This window comes from Dama dama, chromosome 22 (genome assembly GCF_033118175.1).
Source record: "Dama dama isolate Ldn47 chromosome 22, ASM3311817v1, whole genome shotgun sequence".
NCBI classification, from domain to species: Eukaryota; Metazoa; Chordata; class Mammalia; order Artiodactyla; family Cervidae; genus Dama; species Dama dama.
In genome coordinates, this window is record NC_083702.1 from 20,733,671 (window position 1) to 20,755,511 (window position 21,841).

Below are 21,841 nucleotides of genomic sequence, written 5' to 3' on the forward strand. Positions count from 1 at the left end.
TTCCATTTTAGATTATAATATGATACTAGATACTAAATAACTTTTTGAAGGTCACATTTTGTCAATTTAAAAGCTGCAATTCATTTCCAGATATTTCTGACTACTGCATCAACTGTCTGAATTATTGTTATGTTATCTGGATTTTTCATAAGTAATCACCATCACTTATACAACTAAAATGACCTTTACTAACTTTCACATTTATAGGATCTTTCTGAAAGTTTGAACCAAAGGTGTCTTCCATAAATGACCTATTCCTGTTTTTCATTTTGTGGGTTCAAATATTAGCCATTAAATCACTTATCAACAACTTTTGTAAAGTAAGTATTTTTTAGTCTTTTTCTGTTGTTTTATTTTTCATATTGTTTAGTTTATATATGATTAGTGTGTCATGTGATATTTTACAATCTAGGAAACATTTCCTCAGTTGTTAATGATTTCTCAGAACTCCTCCACCATTCAAAATAAACACCATTTGACACCCCTTTTCATTCATCAAAGTAAGTCACCAAATAGTGTAATTTAGTGCAGCAGATTGTTGTATATGCCAACATTCTCTCTCCTCATCTTTAAAGAACTCAGTCTTTAAGTCATTATTAAATTTCAAAATTACTACAAATATAGGTGAATCTCCCTTGTTAATAGAACATTTTAATTTTAATACAAGCACTATGATGATTTTAAAATATTTCTGTGGAATCTGACTTCAGTGAAGATATTATTAGCCACGAACTTCTTTACTGCTCCCTAATTTATTGCTTTTCATTGTTTCAACCAATAATATATTGTCAAATACAGAATATCTTTTTTAAAAAGTATTCTTTCATGAAAGGCTTGTTTAAAGTACTGAGAATTTAGAATCAGGTTTTATGTTTGTTCAGCTGCAAAGTGAACACTAAACTCTTTGCCACACCCATCTTATTATACTAAGGTTCTTATCTCATCTACACCACTTATTCCTCAGTTCACTTAGAGCATGGTCCTTGACCTCACTCAGCTGCAAAGATGAATAACCAAGGAGTAACTTATGTAGAACTGAAGGCAGTCAAGAGCTCAAAGAGACAGCAAATGAAACCGAAGATTTCTAAAAGTTCCAGTTCAATAGCTGAGCAGGAATTAACATATGCAGAACTAAATCTTCAAAATGCTTCTCAGAATCTTCATGAGAATGACAAGAACTACCACTCCAAAGGTAAAACACTTACTAGTCACACAAAGAAACTGTTTTAGGATTTGCAGTTGGTGTGCAGAGGTGTGGAGGACGAACAGGGGAAAAGCTCACATATTTTTCATTTTGAGAAAGGGAGCTTAAAGTTGGTTGTGGTATTCTAATGTGAAATTGCAAGACTACTTTTGTTCTGGCATTGCTATAATTTGAAGTCTTTGATCAACAACTCATTCAGCATTATATTTGCTGAAAATGTGATATATGTTAGAGAAAGACTACAGTGGTAGAAATGGGTTGGGGTCCAAGTTTATATCCATAAATCCCTGTTCATATGGGTTCTCGTGTATATAAAATCTAACCAACTGTCCCCAGCACTCCTTCACTCCTTTCTCACTGTCTCCTTTTATCTCCCTACAGGTTCACCATCACCTCCAGAGAAGTGCATTGCTGGGATCCTGGGAATCATCTGCCTTGTCCTCATGTCCACTGTGGTGACAATGATCGTTGTTACTCCCTGTAAGTACATTTTTGAAAAAACTATAAGGGAACTTTTCACTTTAATGATAGTCAGTTCTCTAAACATTTCATAAGATTATAGAATGTGTCTATCATTAAAATACATGCAATTAGACTAAATGCAGAATGTATTTGGGATTTGTGAAATACATACAACACAAGACAATTACAGAGAGTATGTATATGGATATTCTGATTTCATAACTCAAAAGCATGCTTTAGGAGATTGAAAGATCTTATTGAGAAACACAAATTAATTTTTGAGATTGATAAGGGGTGGTAAAATCTACTCCTTTAGGTTTTTAAAATATTTTTTCCACCAAATCTTCATTACCAAATTAATTTTTTTTGGTAAAATCAGCTTTCTTCCAGACTACTCTAATCCTAAACAATAAACTGAATTTCAAACTCACAAACTGAAATCATTATGATTTATTTAGAGCAATGTTAATTTTTATAATGATTAATTTTGTAGCTACTGTAATACGGGAGCAGAATAACTCCTCTCGGATAGCAAGATTCCAAAAAGGTACATAATGATTTTAAAGCTCTGATATAAATACAATTGGTATTTTGTCGCTATCTTAGGCTAGTGAAAATAAGAAAAGATTTAGGGGTAGAAGATAAATTACAAAATCGGGCAACAAACTTGCCTAAATAATGATTAAGGGAGAGTGTTTTTCCCTGTGCAACAAGATGAACACCATATCCATTGTTGGCAATTGACTCCAATTTTTGCCTGCTGTAATATGGTAAAAGACAAATAATTTTGCTACTCTAAAATAAAAGCTTCATTTCTTGATTTTTAGACATGTAAAGAGGAGATATTTTATATGCTTGCTTTATATAGAGACATAAATTGGGGTAGGAGAGACTGACGCTGTGAAAGTATGAGTGAGATTTATTTTATTCGTACCAGCCTTGAGGGCATATAGCTATGTTATATATATACATACATGTTTATATCTATGCATACATGTAAGTTAATTTTTGTTTTTTAAAATTCAAATTGCCTTTGAATAGTAATTCATAATCTTTCTCCAGAATTTCATTGTGGTTGTTGTCCAAAAGAGTGGTTTACATATTCCAACAATTGCTATTCTATTAGTTTGGGAAAAGAAACATTGGATGGGAGTTTGATGTCCTGCACTACTAAGAATTCTACTCTGCTTTACATAGATAATGAAGAGGAAATGGTAAGATATTAAGTGTTTCCAACACTTTATTAAAGGCTTGATTCAGCCAATATTATATTTGTTAGAATTCGCTTGTGTTTTTGTACATATTTGTAGTTGGCTTATTTTAAGATCTCTTAATATTCCATTAAACAATGGAATATGACTTTATGATACTTTATTTTCATTTTTAAACCATTAGTGCCCGTTTGGTGATTTCCAGTTCTTCTGCTCCTTGTTAGCAGGTGTTCTGATGGACCACCTTGTAAGGCTCACCTGTGTTGCCCACGGGATTCTCTCAGCACAGGAGGAAAGGCTGACCTGTGCCACCTGCTAGAGTTAGGTTAGGCATTGGGTGTTGGGAAGTAAGAGGCCCAAGTCACTTTCATCTGATGGTGGGGAGGATCCGATTCAGTTCAGTCACTCAGTCGAGTCTGACTCTTTGCGACCTCATGAACTGCAGCACGCCAGGCCTGCCTGTCCATCACCAACTCCCAGAGTTTACCCAACCCCATGCCCATTGAGTCAGTGATGCCATCCAAACATCTCATCCTCTGTCGTCCCCTATACAGTCAGTTCAGCTCAGTCACTCAGTCATGTCCGACTCTTTGCGAGCCCATGAATCACAGCACGCCAGGCCTCCCTGTCCATCACCAACTCCTGGAGTTTACTCAAACTCATGTCCATCAAGTTGGTGATGCCATCCAGCCATCTCATCCTCTGTCGTTCCCTTCTCCTCCTGCCCCCAGCCCCTCCCAGCATCAGGGTCTTTTCCAATGAGTCAACTCTTCGCATGAGGTGGCCAAAGTATTGGAGTTTCAGCTTCAACATCAGTCCTTCCAATGAACACCCAGGACTTATCTCCACTAGGATGGACTGGTTGGATCTCCTTGCAGTCCAAGGGACTCTCAAGAGTCTTCTCCAACGCCTCACTTCAAAAGCATTAATTCTTTGGCACTCAGCTTTCTTCACAGTCCAACTCTCATATCCATACATGACCACTGGAAAAACCATTGCCTTGACTAAACAGACCTTTGTTGGCAAAGTAATGTCTCTGCTTTTTAACATACTATCTAGATTGGTCATAACTTTCCTTCCAAGGAGTAACTGTCTTTTAATTTTACAGCTGCAATCACCATCTGCAGTGATTTTGGAGCCCAGAAAAATAAAGTCTGACCTTGGTTCCCCATCTATTTCCCATGAAGTGATGGGGCCAGATGCCATGATCTTAGTTTTCTGAATGTTGAGCCTTAAGCCAACTTTTTCACTCTCCTCTTTCACTTTCATCAAGTCCCCTATACAAGATGCCCATAATTATTGTTCCCGCCCCTCCCACCTTGTTCTCTCATCATGGAGAAGTCATTAGAGATTACAGAGGATTAGGGCTACTGGATAGTCTCAAACCTCTTCACTTTTCTCTTCCCACCATGCAGGGTTCTTCTTTCTTGTGTCTTTCATTAGTCTCCATGTCTACAGTTGAACTGAGCAGGGAGTAACAGAGAGAAATGATTCTCTGACCCCTTATCTCGTCCACTGGATTCCACAGAAATAGATTGCTTTGGGGTTTATCTAGTCAAAGAACGGTGTCAGACTCAGAAAACTAAATCTTCGGCTCTCATGTCACTTATTTTCTCAATTTCATTGCCTTAATTTTCTTCTAAAACTGAAATTCTGAGGATTGTATAATAGTAGAGAAATGCAATGATATACTCACAGTATCCAGAAAAAAGAACATCACAGAATCTTAAAACTTATTTAAAGCCTTGTTATGTTAGTTTTGACATGAGTAAAAACTAAATTACATGAATCAGAATTTTCCTTACTGCACATATTCTATTCAATTACTCCACCTTCTTATCCCTCAGGCTTAATGTTAGATACAATTCACAGCTGTCAATATCCCAAGTTTTGATATACTAAGTGTATTATTTGTTGGATATGTACAACTAAGTCATGTCTTTGTAAATACTCCCTTTATACAATGGTCCTCAAAAAAAAATTCCTTATTAACATTAGAAAACTGTGGAACTGATAAGTATAGATGTTTGAATTAATTTTGAGTCAAAAGTACAGACATGATTAATATTTTTTGCAATATTAAAAATTCCAGCTTACAACTTTTATGATTTTAGTATTACATTTGGAATTTAACATGCTCATTCTATTCAAAGAACTAGGTTCAGTTCAGTTCAGTTGCTCAGTCAAGTCCAACTCTGAGACCCCATGGACTGCAGCCTAGCCTGCCACGCGTCCCTATGCATCTCCAACTCCTGGAGCTTGCTCAATCTCACATCCATTGAGTTTTCCATCCAACCATCTCATCCCCTGTCATCCTTTTCTCCTACCTTCAATCTTTTCCAGCATCAGGGTCTATTCCAAGGAGTCATTTCTTCACAGCAAGTGACCAAAGTATTGGAGTTTCAACTTCAGCATAAGTCTTTCCAATGAATATTCAGGGCTGATTTCCTTTAAGCTTGCCTGGTTTGATCTCCTTGCAGTCCAAGGGACTCTCAAGAGTCTTCTCAAACACCACAGATCAAAACTATCCGTTCTTTTATTATGTTGAGGTATGTTCCTTCTATTCCTGCTTTCTGGAGAGTTTTAATCATAAATGGGTGTGAATTTTGTCAAAGGCTTTCTCTGCATCTATTGAGATAATCATATGGTTTTTATCTTTCAGTTTGTTAATGTGGGGTATTACATTGATTGATTTGTAGATATTAAAGAATCCTTGCATTCCTAGGATAAAGCCCTACACTTGGTCATGGTGTATATTTTTAATATGTTATTGGATTCTGTTTGCTAGAATTTTTTAAGGATTTCTGCATCTATGTTCATCAATGATATTGGCCTGTAGTTTTCTTTTTCTGTGGCATCATTGTCTGGTTTTGTAATTAGGGTGATGGTGGCCTCATAGAATGAGTTTGGAAGTTTACCTTCTTCTGCAATTTTCTGGAAGAGTTTGAGTAAGATAGGTGTTAGCTCTTCTCTAAATTTTTGGTAGAATTCAGCTGTGAAGCCATCTGGTCCTGGGCTTTTGTTTGCTGGAAGATTTCTGATTACAGTTTTGATTTCCTTGCTTGTGATGGCTCTGTTAAGATCTTCTATTTCTTCCTGGTTCAGTTTTGGAAAGTTATACTTTTCTAAGAATTTGTCCATTTCATCCAAGTTGTCCATTTTATTGGCATAGAGCTGCTGGTAGTAGTCTCATATGATCCTTTGTATTTCAGTGTTGTCTGTTGTGATCTCTCCATTTTCATTTCTAATTTTGTTAATTTGGTTCTTCTCCCTTTGTTTCTTAATGAGTCTTGCTGATGGTTTGTCAACTTTGTTTATTTGTCCAAAAAACCAGCTTTTAGCTTTGTTGATTTTTGCTATGGTCTCTTTTGTTTCGTTTGCATTTATTTCTGCCCTAATTTTTAAGATTTCTTTCCTTCTACTAACCCTGGGAATCTTCACTTCTTCCTTCTCTAGTTGCTTTAGGTGTAGAGTTAGGTTATTTGTTAGACTTTTTCTTGTTTCTTGAGGTAAGCCTGTAATGCTATGAACCTTCCCCTTTAGCACTGCTTTTACAGTGTCCCATAGGTTTTGGGTTGCTGTGTTTTCATTTTCATTCGTTTCTATGCATATTTTTATTTCTTTTTTGATTTCTTCTATGATTTGTTGGTTATTCAGAAGCGTGTTATTTAGCCTCCATATGTTTGAATTTTTAACAATTTTTTTCCTGTAGTTGAGATCTAATCTTACTGCACTGTGGTCAGAAAAGATGACTGGAATGATTTCAATTTTTTTGAATTTGCCAAGACTAGATTTATGGCCCAGGATGTGATCTATGACAAACCCACAGCAAGCGTTACCCTCAATGCTGAAAAACTGAAAGCATTTCCCATAAAAACAGGAACAAGACAAGGGTGCCCACTCTCACCACTACTATTCAATATAGTTTTGGAAGTTTTGGCCACAGCAATCAGAGCAGAAAAAGAAGTAAAAGGAATCCAGATAGGAAAAGAAGAAATGAAACTCTCGCTGTTTGCAGATGACATGATCCTCTACATAGAAAACACTAAAGACTCTACCAGAAAATTACTAGAGCTAATCAACGAATATAGTAAAGTATCAGGATATAAAATTGACACAGAAATCCCTTGCATTCCTATACACTAACAATGAGAAAACAGAAAGAGAAATTAAGGAAACAATATCATTCACCATTGCAACAAAAAGAATAAAATACTTAGGAGTATATCTACCTAAAGAAACAAAAGACCTATACATAGAAAACTATAAAACACTGATGAAAGAAATCAAAGAGGACACAAACAGATGGAGAAACATACCGTGTTCATGGATTGGAAGAATCAATATTGTCAAAATGGCTATACTACCCAAAGCAATCTATAGATTCAATGCAATCCCTGTTAAGCTACCAACGGTACTTTTCACAGAACTAGAACAAATAATTTCACAATTTGTATGGAAATACAAAAAACCTTGAATAGCCAAAGTAATCTTGAGAAAGAAGAATGGAACTGGAGGAATCAAGCTGCCTGACTTCAGGCTCTACTACAAAGCCAGTCAGCAAGACAGTATGGTACTGGCACAAAGACAGAAATATAGATCAATGGAACAGAATAGAAGGCCCAGAGATAAATCCACGAACCTATGGACACCTTATCTTCAACAAAGGAGGCAAGAATATACAATGGAAAAAAGACAACCTCTTTAACAAGTGGTGCTGGGAAAACTGGTCAGCCACTTGTAAAAGAATGAAACTAGAACACTTTCTAACACCATACACAAAAATAAACTCAAAATGGATTGAAGATCTAAATGTAAGACCAGAAACTATAAAACTCCTAGAGGAGAACATAGGCAAAACACTCTCCGACATGAATCACAGCAGGATCCTCTATGACCCACCTCCCAGAATATTGGAAATAAAAGCAAAAATAAACAAATGGGACCTAATGAAACTTAAAAGCTTTTGCACAACAAAGGATCTATAAGCTAGGTGAAAAGACAGCCCTCAGATTGGGAGAAAATATAGCAAATGAAGCAACAGACAAAGGATTAATCTCAAAAATATACAAGCAACTCCTGCAGCTCAATTCCAGAAAAATAAATGACCCAATCAAAAAATGGGCCAAAGAACTAAACAGACATTTCTCCAAAGAAGACACACAGATGACTAACAAACACATGAAAAGATGCTCAACATCACTCATTATCAGAGAAATGCAAATCAAAACCACAATGAGGTACCATTACACGCCAGTCAGGATGGCTGCTATCCAAAAGTCTACAAGCAATAAATGCTGGAGAGGGTGTGGAGAAAAGGGAACCCTCTTACACTGTTGGTGGGAATGCAAACTAGTACAGCTGCTATGGAGAACAGTGTGGAGATTTCTTAAAAAAATGGAAATAGACCTGCCATATGACCCAGCAATACCACTTCTTGGCATACACACTGAGGAAACCAGATCTGAAAGAGACACGTGCACCCCAATATTCATCGCAGCACTGTTTATAATAGCCAGGACATGGAAGCAACCTAGATGCCCATCAGCAGATGAATGGATAAGGAAGCTGTGGTACATATATACCATGGAATATTACTCAGCCATTAAAAAGAATTCATTTGAATCAGTTCTAATGAGATGGATGAAACTGGAGCCCATTATACAGAGTGAAGTAAGCCAGAAAGAAAGAACATTACAGCATACTAACACATATATATGGGATTTATAAAGATGATAATGATAACCCTATATGCAAAACAGAAAAAGAGACACAGATGTACATAACAGACTTTTGGACTCTGTGGGAGAAGGCAAGGGTGGGATGTTTCGAGAGAACAGCATTGAAACATGTATATTATCTATAGTGAAACAGATCACCAGCCCAGGTTGGATGCATGAGACAAGTGCTCGGGCCTGGTGCACTGGGAAGACCCAGAGGGATTGGTTAGAGAGGGAGGTGGGAGGGGGGATCGGGATGGGGAATACATGTAAATCCATGGATGATTCATGTCAATGTATGACAAAACCCACTACAATATTGTAAAGTAACTAGCCTCCAACGAAAAAAAAAAAAAAAAGCATCAGTTCTTCAGCACTCAGCTTTCCTTATGGTTCAACTCTCACATCCATATATGACTACTGGAAAAAATCATAGCTTTGACCAAACGGACCTTTGTCGGCAATGTCTCTGCTTTTAATATGCTGTCTAGGTTGGTCATAGCTTTTCTTCCAAGGAGCAAGTGTTAATTTCAGGGCTGCAGTCACCATCTGCAGTGATTTTGGAGCCAAAGAAAATAAAGTCTGTAAATGTTTCCATTGTTTCTCTGGCTATTTACCATAAAGTGATAGGACCAGATGCCATGATCTTAGTTTTTCAAATGTTGAGTTTCAAGACAGCTTTTTCTCTCTTGTTTCACTTTCATCAAGAGGCTGTTCAGTTCCTCTTCAGTTTCTGCCATAAGGCGGCGGGGCTGGGGGGGGGGGGGGGGGGGGCGGGGGGCGTGCCATCTGCATATCTGAGGTTATTGAAATTTCTCCTGGCAATCTTGACTCCAGCTTGTGCTTCATTCAGCTTGCCATTTCCTATGATGTACTCTGCATATAAGTTAAATAAGCAGAGTGACAGTATACAGCTTTGACGTACTCCTTTCCTTATTTGGAACCAGTCTGTTGTTCCATGTCTGATTCTAACCGTTGTTTCTTGGCCTGCATACAGATTTCTCAGGAGGGAGGTAAGGCAGGTAAGAAATATCAATTTCTCTGATATTCCAATCTCTTTAAGAATTTTCCAGAGTTGTGATCCACACAGTCCAAGGCTTTGGTGTACTCAACTTTTATGTATTATAGTGTTAGATGTAAAATCTAACATACTCATTTTGTTCAAAGAACTAAAGATCCTAGGGAAGAATGTATCCTTTGACTTGCATTTTAAAAATTAATAAAAAATTTTCATAATGATATTTAAGTGAAAATTCTTTATTTTGGGCTAGAAATTTCTGATGTCCCTATCAATTATATCGTGGATTCCAGTCTTCCGTGAAGGTCGTGGTCAACCATGGATGTGGCTAAATGGTTCAATTTTCAAACTAAAGTAAGTTTTTAAAATGAATGCTGTATAGAAGAGGAAAAATAAAGAAATATTAATAATATGAATACATTTGTTTTCATTGAATTATAGAAAGCTGAAGAAGATGTTGAAAGTTAATAAAATGTTGATATAAATGTTCAAAAATAGACTACTCTGTAGCCCATTTTCCTAATAACAAACTCTTACTGAAATTTTATTAAAAACGTCATTACCCATTTTCAAAATATCTTTTATTACAGTTACATTTTAATACTATTGCTTCATGAGTTGTCTTCATAGAATATAACAACATTATGCATTTTTTTTATAACAGTATAACAGACTATTTACGTGATGAACATAAGTGTGCTGTACTATCCTCATGGGGCATAAAAGCAGAAGACTGTCAGACTCCAAATGCATATAATTGCAAGCATAAGCTTGAGAATTAAAAAGTGAGTTTGGATGCTGTTGAGTAACTTTATCTTTTATGAAAAGGAAATATTGTTATGATTACATAAATTTTGAAATGAATTATGTTATTTGTTTTAATAATGTTTTCAAAAACTATTGAAAGAAAACATTGAAATTCTGTAAATTCCTTCAATAAACATTCCTTCAATAAATTCCTTCAATAAAAATTCAAAATAAACATAAAAATAAAGGTTCAAAATAAAATAAAAAAATAAAAATTAAAAATAAAAATTAAAAAACATTTCCTTCAATAAAAAATAAATTAATTTTAAAAACACTGTTGAAATATAATATGCACACCAAAAAGTATAGATATCACTCCTTTTGTGTCTGGCATTTTTTACTCAACGATATGTTTATGGCTTTCAAACTTTCTAAAATGTCACGTTTCCTGAGTCTGTTTACATGAAATATCAAAAAATTTGATATTTGAGAACAAGAACCAAAAGGAGCAATTACCAAGAGCTATGGGGAGGTGAGAAAGGAAATGACTGCTACTTGATCAGTGATGAATATTTTCTAGATATTGATAGTGGTGATGGTTGTAAACTGTGAACATATTTAAAATCACTGATTTATATAGTTTAAATAGATGGATTTTATGGTGTGTAAATTGTACCTCAATAAATATGTTTAAAAGAAAAACTTCTTGGGATTGCATTTAATATTTAAAATAATTTATAAAGAGAGTCATCTTTAAAATATTGGCTGTTCCAGTCAATATGCTTTATCCTTCCATGAGTTAAGTTTTCTTTAAATTTTCCCTGTCAGATTTTGTGTTTCTCTATTTTGAGATGTTAAATATACATGGGTGTTTCATAGTCATGATTTTGCAAATGACACTCTTATTTTAAAAATTTTAGTAATTTTTGGTGCAGTAAAGAGTAATATATTGAGGTTTACATGTTGGTCTTATAGTCAATAAGTTCTCTGACTTTTTGTATTAAGCCCATCATTTCAAATATTTATTCTTATGGATTTTATATGAGATTAGTATATATATAATAGTTGTTCATGTCTTTTTTTCAGGTGCAATTATTTTTTTTTCTTGACTTATTTTCATAGGCTACAATTTAATTTCCAAAGTTGAATAGAAGGTACAGTAAAGATTCTGTATCTATGTCTTCTTAGTCAAGGAAGAGATTTCAATATTTCATCCTTAAATATGAGATTTATCTTAAGGTATTTTTCATCATATGTTTTCTCATGTGAAACCATAATATTCTCATATTTCAAACAAATTTTATAATCAATTGATGTTGATGTTACATTTGCATTATTTTCCATCAGTTGGAATAGTAAATGTTTTCTTTGTATAACGATTATGAAGTAAATTACCTTTATTTCTTCTATTAAACCAATATTAAACCAATCTTGCACTTCTGAAATAAACTCACAGTGATCATCTGTGTTGCCTGTTTTCTTAAAAAATCAATGCATATGTTATATCTAGATTAAGCTATTTTTCTTCATCTACATTCACAAAGAGCTTTAACTGAGTTTTCAGTTATGTTACATACTTGACAGGTTGTTACAAAAGCTATTATTAGGAAGTATTTCTCTTTTTCTTTTACCTGAAACTTTGTGAAAGAGTACTGCTACATTTTTACTTGTTATTATTCACTATCAATGCCATCTGAGCGTCTAGAACTATTTTGTAGAAAAGTTTATATAATGAACTTAATATTTTACAATATATGTTAGGTTTACTCAGGTTTCTATTTGCTGGGCTTTATTTTGGTGATTTGGATTTTAGGATTTTTCTATTTTATATGGACACTAAAATGTATTTATAATATTGCTTTTTATCTGTTTAGTATCTGTAAAAACTATACATTATCCCTTTATTTATTATACTTGTAAAATATTTGATTCTTCTTTAAAAACAAAAAAAGTATTTTTGCCTCACCTCATGGCTTTTGGGTCTTACTTCCCCAAACAGATATTGAACTTGGGCCATCACCAGTAAAAGCATGGAGTCTTTACCACTGAACCACCTGGAAATTCCCCGTTTTCAATTTTTTTCAGCAGTCTTTTATCCATTTTATTAAATATATTCAATAAGAATACATTTGGTCTTGTTTCTCCATATTGCAATTTTGTCCTTTGTCTTGATTTTGCACTAATTATTGCTTTCTTCCTTCTACTTCATTTGGTTTTAATTTCACCTAATTTTACCTTTTTCATTTTTAATTTCTTGTGATGCAAGCTTGGATTTCTACTTTGTTTTGTTTTATTTCATTTGTTAAGTAAGCATATAAGACAGTCAATACTTCACAAGACAGACATTTGGTTTAATATTTATCTTGTACTTCTTATAAAATTTTTGAACATTCATTCATATGCCTGGAGAATTCCCATGGACAGAGGAGCCTGGCGGGCTACAGTCCATGGGGTCACGAAGAGTCAGACACGACGGAACAACTAAGCACAGCACCCGCCTTTCAAGCGCCCAGTTGTCAACCTGTCTAGAGGCTAATGCAGTGACACCACTACTGTATGCTATGTGAATATGCCTGGAAATATGATTTATGATGTATTTTTCAAGTTTTCTATTTGCTCTTAGTTTCATTGATCTTTTATATTGCTTTTCTATCTCTATTTATTTCCACTTCAATCTTTGTTATTTCCTTCCATCCATTAACTTTGGTCCTTGTTCTTCTTTCTGAGGTTCTGTGAAGTGGAAGATCAAGTTGTTCATTTGATCTCTTTGTTTCTTCTTAACGTTGGTGTTTCTTTGCACATTCATTGTGCAAAATCTTTTAAGTTTCACTAGGTCTCATTTGTATTTTTGTTTTTATGTCCACTCCTCTGCAAGGTGGATCTTGCTGTGATTTATGTCAGAGGGTGTTATGCCTCTGTTTTCCTCTAAGAGTTTTAATAGTTTCTGGTGTTAAATTTAGATCTTAAATCCATTTTGACTTTATCTTTGTTTATGGTGTTAGAAAGTGTTCTAGTTTCATTCTTTAACATATGGTTGACCGGTTTTCCCAGCATTTGAATCAGTTCTAATGAGGGGGATGAAACTGCACCTATTATACAGAGGGAACTAAACCAGAAAGAGAACCATCAATACACTACGTTAATGCATATATATGGGCTTTAGAAAGATGGTAACAACCATCCTATATACAAGGCAACAAAAGAGATACAGATATAAAGAACAGACTTTTGGAGTATGTGGGAGAAGGCGAGGGTGGGATGATTTGAGAGAACTGAAACATGTATATTACCATATATAAAATAGATGACCAGTGCAAGATGGATGCATGAAGCAGGACACTCAGAGCTGGTGCTCTGGGACAACCCAGAGGGATGGGGCAGGAAGGAAGGTGGGAAGGGTGGTTCTTGGATGGGGTAACACACGTGCACCCATGGCTGATTCATGTTGATGGATGAGAAAAATACCACAATATTTTAAAGTAATTATCCTCCAATTAAAATAAATTAATTAATTTTTAAAAAGACTACTGGAGTGGGCTAGCATTTCATAATCCCTGGAGGATCTTCCTGACCCAGGGATCAAACCCTGGCAGGCAGTTTCTTTACCACGAGCGCCACCTGGGAAACCCCATTGAAATATCATATACACACTCAAATATATAGGTATCATTACTTTTGTGTTCACTTTTTTTGCTCAACAGGATGTTTATGGCATTCAAACTTCTAAAAGATTGCATATTGTGTGAGCCCATTTCCATGTAATATCAAAAACAGGAGTAGAGAGACCAAAAGTAGATTAGTGATTCTAAGGGTTGTGAAGAGATGGGAATAGGAAAAGACTGCAAACTGATTAGTGATGAATGCTTTCTAGATTTTGATAGTAGTGATGGTTGTAAACTGTGAATAATTTTACAATCATGGATTTATATATTTTAAATGCATACATTTTATGCTCTGTAAATTACACCTCAATAAAGTTTTTTAAAAACAACAGCTTTGGGACTGCATTTAATCTTTAAAATAATTTCTGAAATAATCATCTTACAATACTGACTCTTCCAGTCAATATCATGCTTTATCCTTCCAATCAATTAGGTTTTCTTTAAATTCTCCCTATTTTATTGATCAATTTTTATTATTTGTTTATTTGTGTGACCCTGTTCAGCATGTGGTATCTTGGTTCAGTGAACACGGGTCGAATGCCCAATCCCTGCACTGGGAAGCAGGTAATCTGGACAAGCAGCGAAATCCCCCTATAATATTTTATAGTTTCCAATATTGAAAGTCCACACAAATATGGACACTTCATAGCCATGCTTTTCTAAATAGCAATTTTGTTTTTAAATTTGTAGCCGTGGTTGCTGCTGCAAAGAGAATTGTGCCCAATGACTTCTCTGAGTGTATGTATTAATTTTATCATTTCAAATATATATTCCTCTGGATTTTTTATATAAATAGATAGTGCATCTCTGAATAATCCCGTCTTATTTCTTCCCTCCAAGTGCAATAACTTTCTCTTGTTATTCTTTTCTTTTTTCCTGTTTTTCTTGATTTTGACTTATTTTTACCCAATTGGCTTTTATTTCCAATGTTGGACAGATGGTGTCGTAAAGGTCTTATAAGTATCCTTCCTATACTGGGGGAAAATGTTTCAATATTTCATGATCAGATAGGAGGTGTTTTTTGGGGTTTTTTCATATACCTTTCTAACATGAAAGCAATTCCATATTATTCATAATTTTCCTGTAAGTTTTATATGCAATCAGTCATGTTACCATTTTACTATTTTCCTTTCAATAGAATGAGAAAATTTTTCATGTTTTTGAAATATCTCTTTCCTTCAATGTTGACCAATTATACATTCCTGAAATAAAACCACAAAAATCATTCTTATTTTCCTCCTTTGAAAAATCACTGCATATATTATATTTAGACTAGGATGGTTTTTTTCATCCATTATCACAAAGAGTTTGGACTGAATCCATTAATATTGTGTAACTTGACATGTTTTGTTATCAAGGCTCTATAGAAGTCTCTGTTTTATGGTGGAAGACCTGCAGTAGTTTTAAGTGTTATTATCCACTGTTGTTACCATTAGAGCTCCTAGAATTTTTTGCAGGAAGGTTTACATAGTGAACTTAATATATTTAACACATGTTAAGTTTATACAGGTTAATAGTTGTTGTACTACATTTGGTAATTTGCATTTTCTAGACATTCTGTTTCATATAGATAGTAAAATGGCTTCGTAATACAGCTTTACTGTCTGTTTAACATCCGTAAAAACCATAATGTTTTTGTCATGTTTCAGTTCAGTTCAGTCACTCAGTCATGTCCAACTCTTTGCAACCCCATGGACCACAGCATGCTAGACTTCCCTGTCCATCACCAACTCCCAGAGCTTGGTCAATCTCATATCCATCGACTCGGTGACACTATCCAACCATCTCACTCTCTGTTGTCCCCTTCTCCCACCCTCAATCTTTCCCACCATCACTGTCTTTTCCAGTGAGTCAGTTCCTCCCATCAGGTGGCCAAAGTATTGGAGTTTCAGCTGCAGCATCAGTCCTTCCAATGAATATTCAGGACTGATTTTCCCCAGGATGGACTGGTTTGATCTCCTCCAGTCCAAGGGACTCTCAAGAGTCTTCTCCAACACCATGGTTCAAAAGCATCAATTCTTCAGTGCTCAGCTTTCTGTATGGTCCAACTCTCACATCCATACATGACTAATGAAAAACCAAGCTTTAACTAGATGGATATTTATTGGCAAAGTAATGTCTCTGATTTTAGTATGCCGTCTAGGTTGGTCATAACTTTCCTTCCAAGGAGTAAGCATCTTTCAATTTCATGGCTGCAGTCAAATCTGCAATGATTTTGGAGTCCAAAAAAATAAAGTCTCTCTCTTTTTCCATTGTTTCCCCATCTTTTTGCCATGAAGTGATAGAACTGGATGCCATGATCTTCACTTTTTGAATGTTACGTTTTAAGCTAGTGTTTTCATTCTCCTATTTCATTTTCATCAAGAGGCTCTTTAGGTCTTCTCTTTCTGTCATAAGGGTGGTGTCATCTGCGTATCTGAGGTTATTGATATTTCTCCCAGCAATCGTGATTCCAGCTTGTGCTTCATCCAGCCCAGTATTTCTCATTATGTACTCTGCATATAAGCAAAATAAGCAGGGTGACTATATACAGCCTTGATGTACTCCTTTCCCAATGAGGAACTAGTCTGTTGTTCCTTGTTGTTCCTTCAGTTCTAACTGTTGCTTCTTGACCTGCATACAGATTTCTCAGGAGGCAGGCCAGGTGGTCTGGAAGTCCTGTCTCTTGAAGAATTTTCCACAGTTGGTTGTGATCTACACAGTCAAAGGCTTTGGTGTAGTCAAGAGAGCAGAAGATGTTTTTATGGAAGTCTTTTGCTCTTCTGATGATCCAATAGATGTTGGCAATTTTATCAAGAACAAAGAATCTATTGAATTGTCATGTTTATATTGATATAAAAGATTCATGTTTTCTCTATTCTCCAAGTGTCATTTATTGATTTTATTGTCTTTCAAACAAAAATAACTTTGACCCTTTTATTCTCCTCTACTGTAATTTTTTTCTTTGTCATGATATTTTGTATTTGCTATTTTCTTCCTTTGTCTTTATGTCAATTACCTTAATTTCACCAAAATTGCTTTTTCATGTCAAGTTTCTTGTCAAGCGTGCTCAAATTTCTTCTTTCTTTAATTTTATTTTTAATGTATGCATTTAAGGCAATTAATATGTTCCAAGACAGAATCTTCCTGTTATATTTTCCTTTTAATTCACATAAAATTATGAAATTTGACTTTGTATTTTTCCTTGGTTCATATGTTATTTAGAAATAGATTACTGAATATAAAACCCGAAAAAGATTTTCATAATTTTGGTTATTGACTTTTATTTTAGGCAAACTAGTTGGAGAATTTTCATGAGAGTGAAAATACTCTGTATGTCTATTACATATGGCTGATGTAACTATGAAGTCAATCTGAAATGTTTATTTCTTCTAATTAATTAAAAATTAAATTTGAATATTCACCTTTCAAGTGCCCACTTGCCAAACTTGTCTGGGGGCTAGTGCAGTGACACCATAGTTCTGTAGCTTTTTTAGTAATGTAACTGGACTTAGGAGCATATAGAAAATTTTTGGAAAATGTTCATTTTTGGAAAATGAACTTACAAGATAAGAATATTCTATGTTAGTGTATGTGTATGTGTTCATATATGTACTGGTTAATTGTCTAGTTTATATGTACTGCTTAATTGTCTAGTTTAGATATTTCTATTGTCTACTACTATATCTGCTTGCTTGATAAGCAGTGGTGATAAATTGTTTAAATCTCCATTATGATTGTTTACTTATGCATGATTTTCAAATCTGTGTTGAACGTGTACTATTCAGTATGTACATTTTTTAATTGCTAATAGCTTAGATATTCAATATGTAATTATTAAACAGGCTCCATCTTTTGTAACTTGGTTCTTGCTTTATACTGTGAGAGTACATTAACTAAAGCAGTTTATGTTTTTTTTCTGTACTTTCTTGTTCATGGCTTTTGACAAAATAACATGGCTCACTAAACTAACAGTTATTAAAATAACTATTTTATATACATAGCTGTGTTAAACAAAATATTTTAAAATATAAACATTCTTAGAATTTAAATGGAAAGCTATTCCATATATATTTAATGTAAATTAAGATTATCATATGTTCTATTTACACATATTATTTATATATAAGTACATATAGTTAATACTTAAGTATAATATACTGTTACTTTGAATTCTATATTATCTTGCTTTCTTATCTTTCACAATAAATATTTCGAACTTTCCTTTATAAGAATTTATAAATTTGTCTTAGTTCTATAAGTGCCCTACATTTTACAGCATGCATTCTTTACTTAATAGTCTAGTAAGTTCATACTTTTGTACTTTTCTCAAACAATGAAAAGATACAATTTCTCTCTACTGTTCACTGCTCATGCCATTTTTGCTCCCTTGAATTCTAACACAAACATATATTCACAATTTGATACTTTATCATTACTATTTTACCTGTCAATATCTATTTGGATATACCACATAAGTTATTTTCTTCAGTTTGTCTTTCCTTTCTGCATATCCAAATTTTCAACTAGAATAAGAGTTTCTTCCTTATAAGACCTTAAAATGTTTCCCTTATGTAGAGTCATTTGGTAATTTTGGCAATCTCCTTCCACTTGAAAAACGTCCTTGAAAACGAATCCATGTAGCCATCATGTTATAAGGATATTTTCACTTAGTATGGACATCCAATTTATCTATCTATGTTAGGTCACTAGGTACTGCCATTTTAGATATAATCACAAACACGTATTTATGCAAGAAACAGTAAATTCAAAATACTCTTAGTATTTTGAGTATTTATCTTGGCTCTACGTGGATTAACCATAGATTTTGTTAAAGTAAATGTCAGAAGAGTCAACATATTTGGGCATGTAACCAAGGACATGATGTGTACAAAATTATTTAATTGAAACCAGCAAAGAGTATGATAACATGATATTAAAGCTTATCTCATAGTTCAGCTGGTAAAGAATCCGCCTGCATTACAAGAGACTTTGTTTCAATCTCTGCGTTGGGCAGACCACCTGAAGAAGGGAATGGCTACCCACTCCAGAATTCTTGCCTGGAGAATTCCATGGACAGAGGAGCCTGGAGGGCTACATACAGTTCATGGATTCGCAAAGAGTTGGACACAACTGAGGGACTTTCATTTTTCCCTTCAAATTTTAAAAGTGAATATTACTGAATTTTATGTTATTTGGCATCACTAAGGAATGCTTCGCTTGCTTCACTTCAATGAAGTGGGTAATAGAATATTGTTTATTTAGTTTATTAATATAAAATACAATAAGGATCATCACCATATAGGTAGCCATTAGCAATTGCTATAGAAATTTAAAATATTAGTCTATATTATTAGGACATAATATAGCTTGCAAATAGCTTACAAACAGCTTACAAACACCTTGAAAAGAAGAGAAGTTAAAGGCAGAGGAGCAGGAAAAGATATACCCAACTGAATGCAGAGTTCCAGAGGTTAGCAAGGAGAGATAAAGTTTTCTTAAGTGAACAATACAATGAAATCGAGGAAAACAATAGAATGGGAAAGACTAGAGATCTCTTCAAGAAAATTGGAGACACCAAGGGAATATTTCATGCAAAGATAGGCACAAGGGAGGACAAAAATGTCAAGGACCTAACAGAAGCAGAAGAGATTAAGGAAAGGTGGCAAGAATACCCAGAATACCTGTACAGAAAAGCTCTTAATGATCCAGATAACCACAGTGATGTGGTCACTCACCAGGCGCCAGACTTCCTGAAGTGTGAAGTCAAGTGGGACATAGGAAGTTTTACTAAAAACAAAGTTAGTGGATGTGGTGTAATTCCAGCTGCAGTATTTCAAATCCTAAAGGATGATGCTGTGGCAATCAAATTGCCAACATCCACTGGATCATAAAGAAAACAAAGGAATTCCAGTAAAACATCTATTTCTGCCTCATTGACTACGCTAAAGCCTTTGATTGTGTGGATCACAACCAATGTGCAATATTCTTAAGGACATGGAAATAGCAAACCACTTTACCTGCCTCCTGAGAAACCTATATACAGGTCAAGAAGCAACAGTTAGAACCAGACATGGAACAACGGACTGGTTCCAAATTGGGGAAGGAGTACATCAAAGATGTGTATTGTCACCCTGTTTATTTAACTATTACGCAAAGTACATCATATGAAATGCTGGGCTGGATGACTCACAAGCTGGAATTAAGATTGCAGGGAGAGATATCAACAATCTCAGATAGCAGGTGATACCACTTTAATGGCAGCAAGTGAAGAGGAACTAAACAGCCCTGAGTATTCATGTGAAGGACTGAGGCTGAAACCAAAGCTCCAATACTTTGGCCACCTGATGCAAAGCGCTGACTCATTGGAAAAGACCCTGATGCTGGAAAACATTCCATGCAAAAGGAGATGAGACCCACAGAGGAGTAGATGGCTGGATGACATCACTGACTCAATGGACATGTAGTCGTGTGTGTGCCTGGTCTCTTCAGTCATGTCCGACCCTGTGACCCCATGGATGACAGCCTGCTAGGCTCCTCTCTCCATGGAAATTTCCAGGCAAGAATACTGGAGGAGGTTGCCATTTCTTTCTCCAGGGGATCTTCCTCAGCCAGGGATTGAACCGGGTCTGTTGCATCACAGGCAGATTCTTTACCATCTGAGCCAGGGAAGCCCCTCGATGGATGTGAATTTGAGCAAACTCAGGGCAATAGTGAAGGACAGGGCAGCTTTGCCTGCTGCAGTCCACAGGGTAACAAAGAGACAGACACGGCTTCATGACTGAACAACAACAATAAACTGGTATATAACTACAGATTTACATTCCATTTTTCTAGATTTTAGAAAGCTAAAAATTAGATGCCAGTTAAAATAAAGTTTAAAATGTAGTAACTCGGAGAAGAGCTAAGATGGCGGAGGAATAGGATGGGGAGACCACTTTCTCCCCTACAAATTCATCGAAAGATCATTTGAACGCTGAGCAAACTCCACAAAACAACTTCTGATAACTAACAGAGGACATCAGACACCCAGAAAAGCAGCCCATTGTCATCGAAAGGAGGTAGGACAAAATATAAAAGATAAAAAGAGAGATAATAGAGTTAGGGAAGGAGATCCGTCCCAGGAAGGGAGTCTTAATAGGGGAAGTTTCCAAACACCAGGAAACCCTCTCACTGGCGGGTCTGGGGGAACTTTTTGAATCTCAGAGGGAACCTAACTGGGAGGAAAAATAAATAAAACCCACAGATTGCATGCCTAAAAACAACTCCCAGAGAAAAGTACCCCAGACGCTCGCATCCGCCACCAGCAAGTGGGGGCTGAACGGAGAGGAGCGGGCAGCATTGCTTAGTGTAAGGACCGGGCCTGAGTGCCCTGAGGGCAATCGGAGGGAGCTAACAAGAGAGAACAACACAAACTGTGTGATAGCAAGAGAGAGAGAGAGAGAAAATTAACCGGCGAAAAACACGCTAACCGAACACACTGCTGGCACGATCGCAGAACAAAGTACTGAGCAATTCCAGAGAAGAGCTAGCCGGCTGTGCACCGGCCCATCCCCGCCAGAGGCAGGAGACAGGGGGGGAGAGGAAAGGGGCAAACTCGGCCCCAGAGACGGCATCCCCAACCAAACTGCAAACAGGCTTCCAGTCTCTAACCAAAGACTTCCGGAGATTCTGGATGGTTGACATCCGCCGGGAGGGCCACAGCCAGAAATCAGCTCCCCAGAAGAGACACAAGGCGCACCCGACCAGCGCGTCTGGAAACTGAGGCCAGGACCTCGGAGGGGAGAAGGCGCACTGCACCCGGGGAGAGTGCGCTCGTCAAGCTCCTGGTTGCCTGA

At 35.7% G+C, this 21,841-nt stretch overlaps 1 protein-coding gene across 1 annotated transcript; it reads left to right on the forward strand.

Moving 5' to 3' along the window:
- The first annotated feature begins 964 nt into the window (after positions 1-964).
- LOC133043770 (NKG2-A/NKG2-B type II integral membrane protein-like) lies at positions 965-12,490 on the forward strand. The gene is made up of 7 exons (XM_061124996.1): positions 965-1,192; positions 1,586-1,684; positions 2,160-2,213; positions 2,729-2,880; positions 9,869-9,969; positions 10,280-10,400; positions 12,362-12,490. The coding sequence occupies exons 1-6, from the start codon at positions 1,006-1,008 to the stop codon at positions 10,395-10,397; spliced, it is 711 nt and encodes a 236-aa protein (XP_060980979.1). The 5' UTR covers positions 965-1,005; the 3' UTR covers positions 10,398-10,400; positions 12,362-12,490.
- The last annotated feature ends 9,351 nt before the right edge of the window (positions 12,491-21,841 follow it).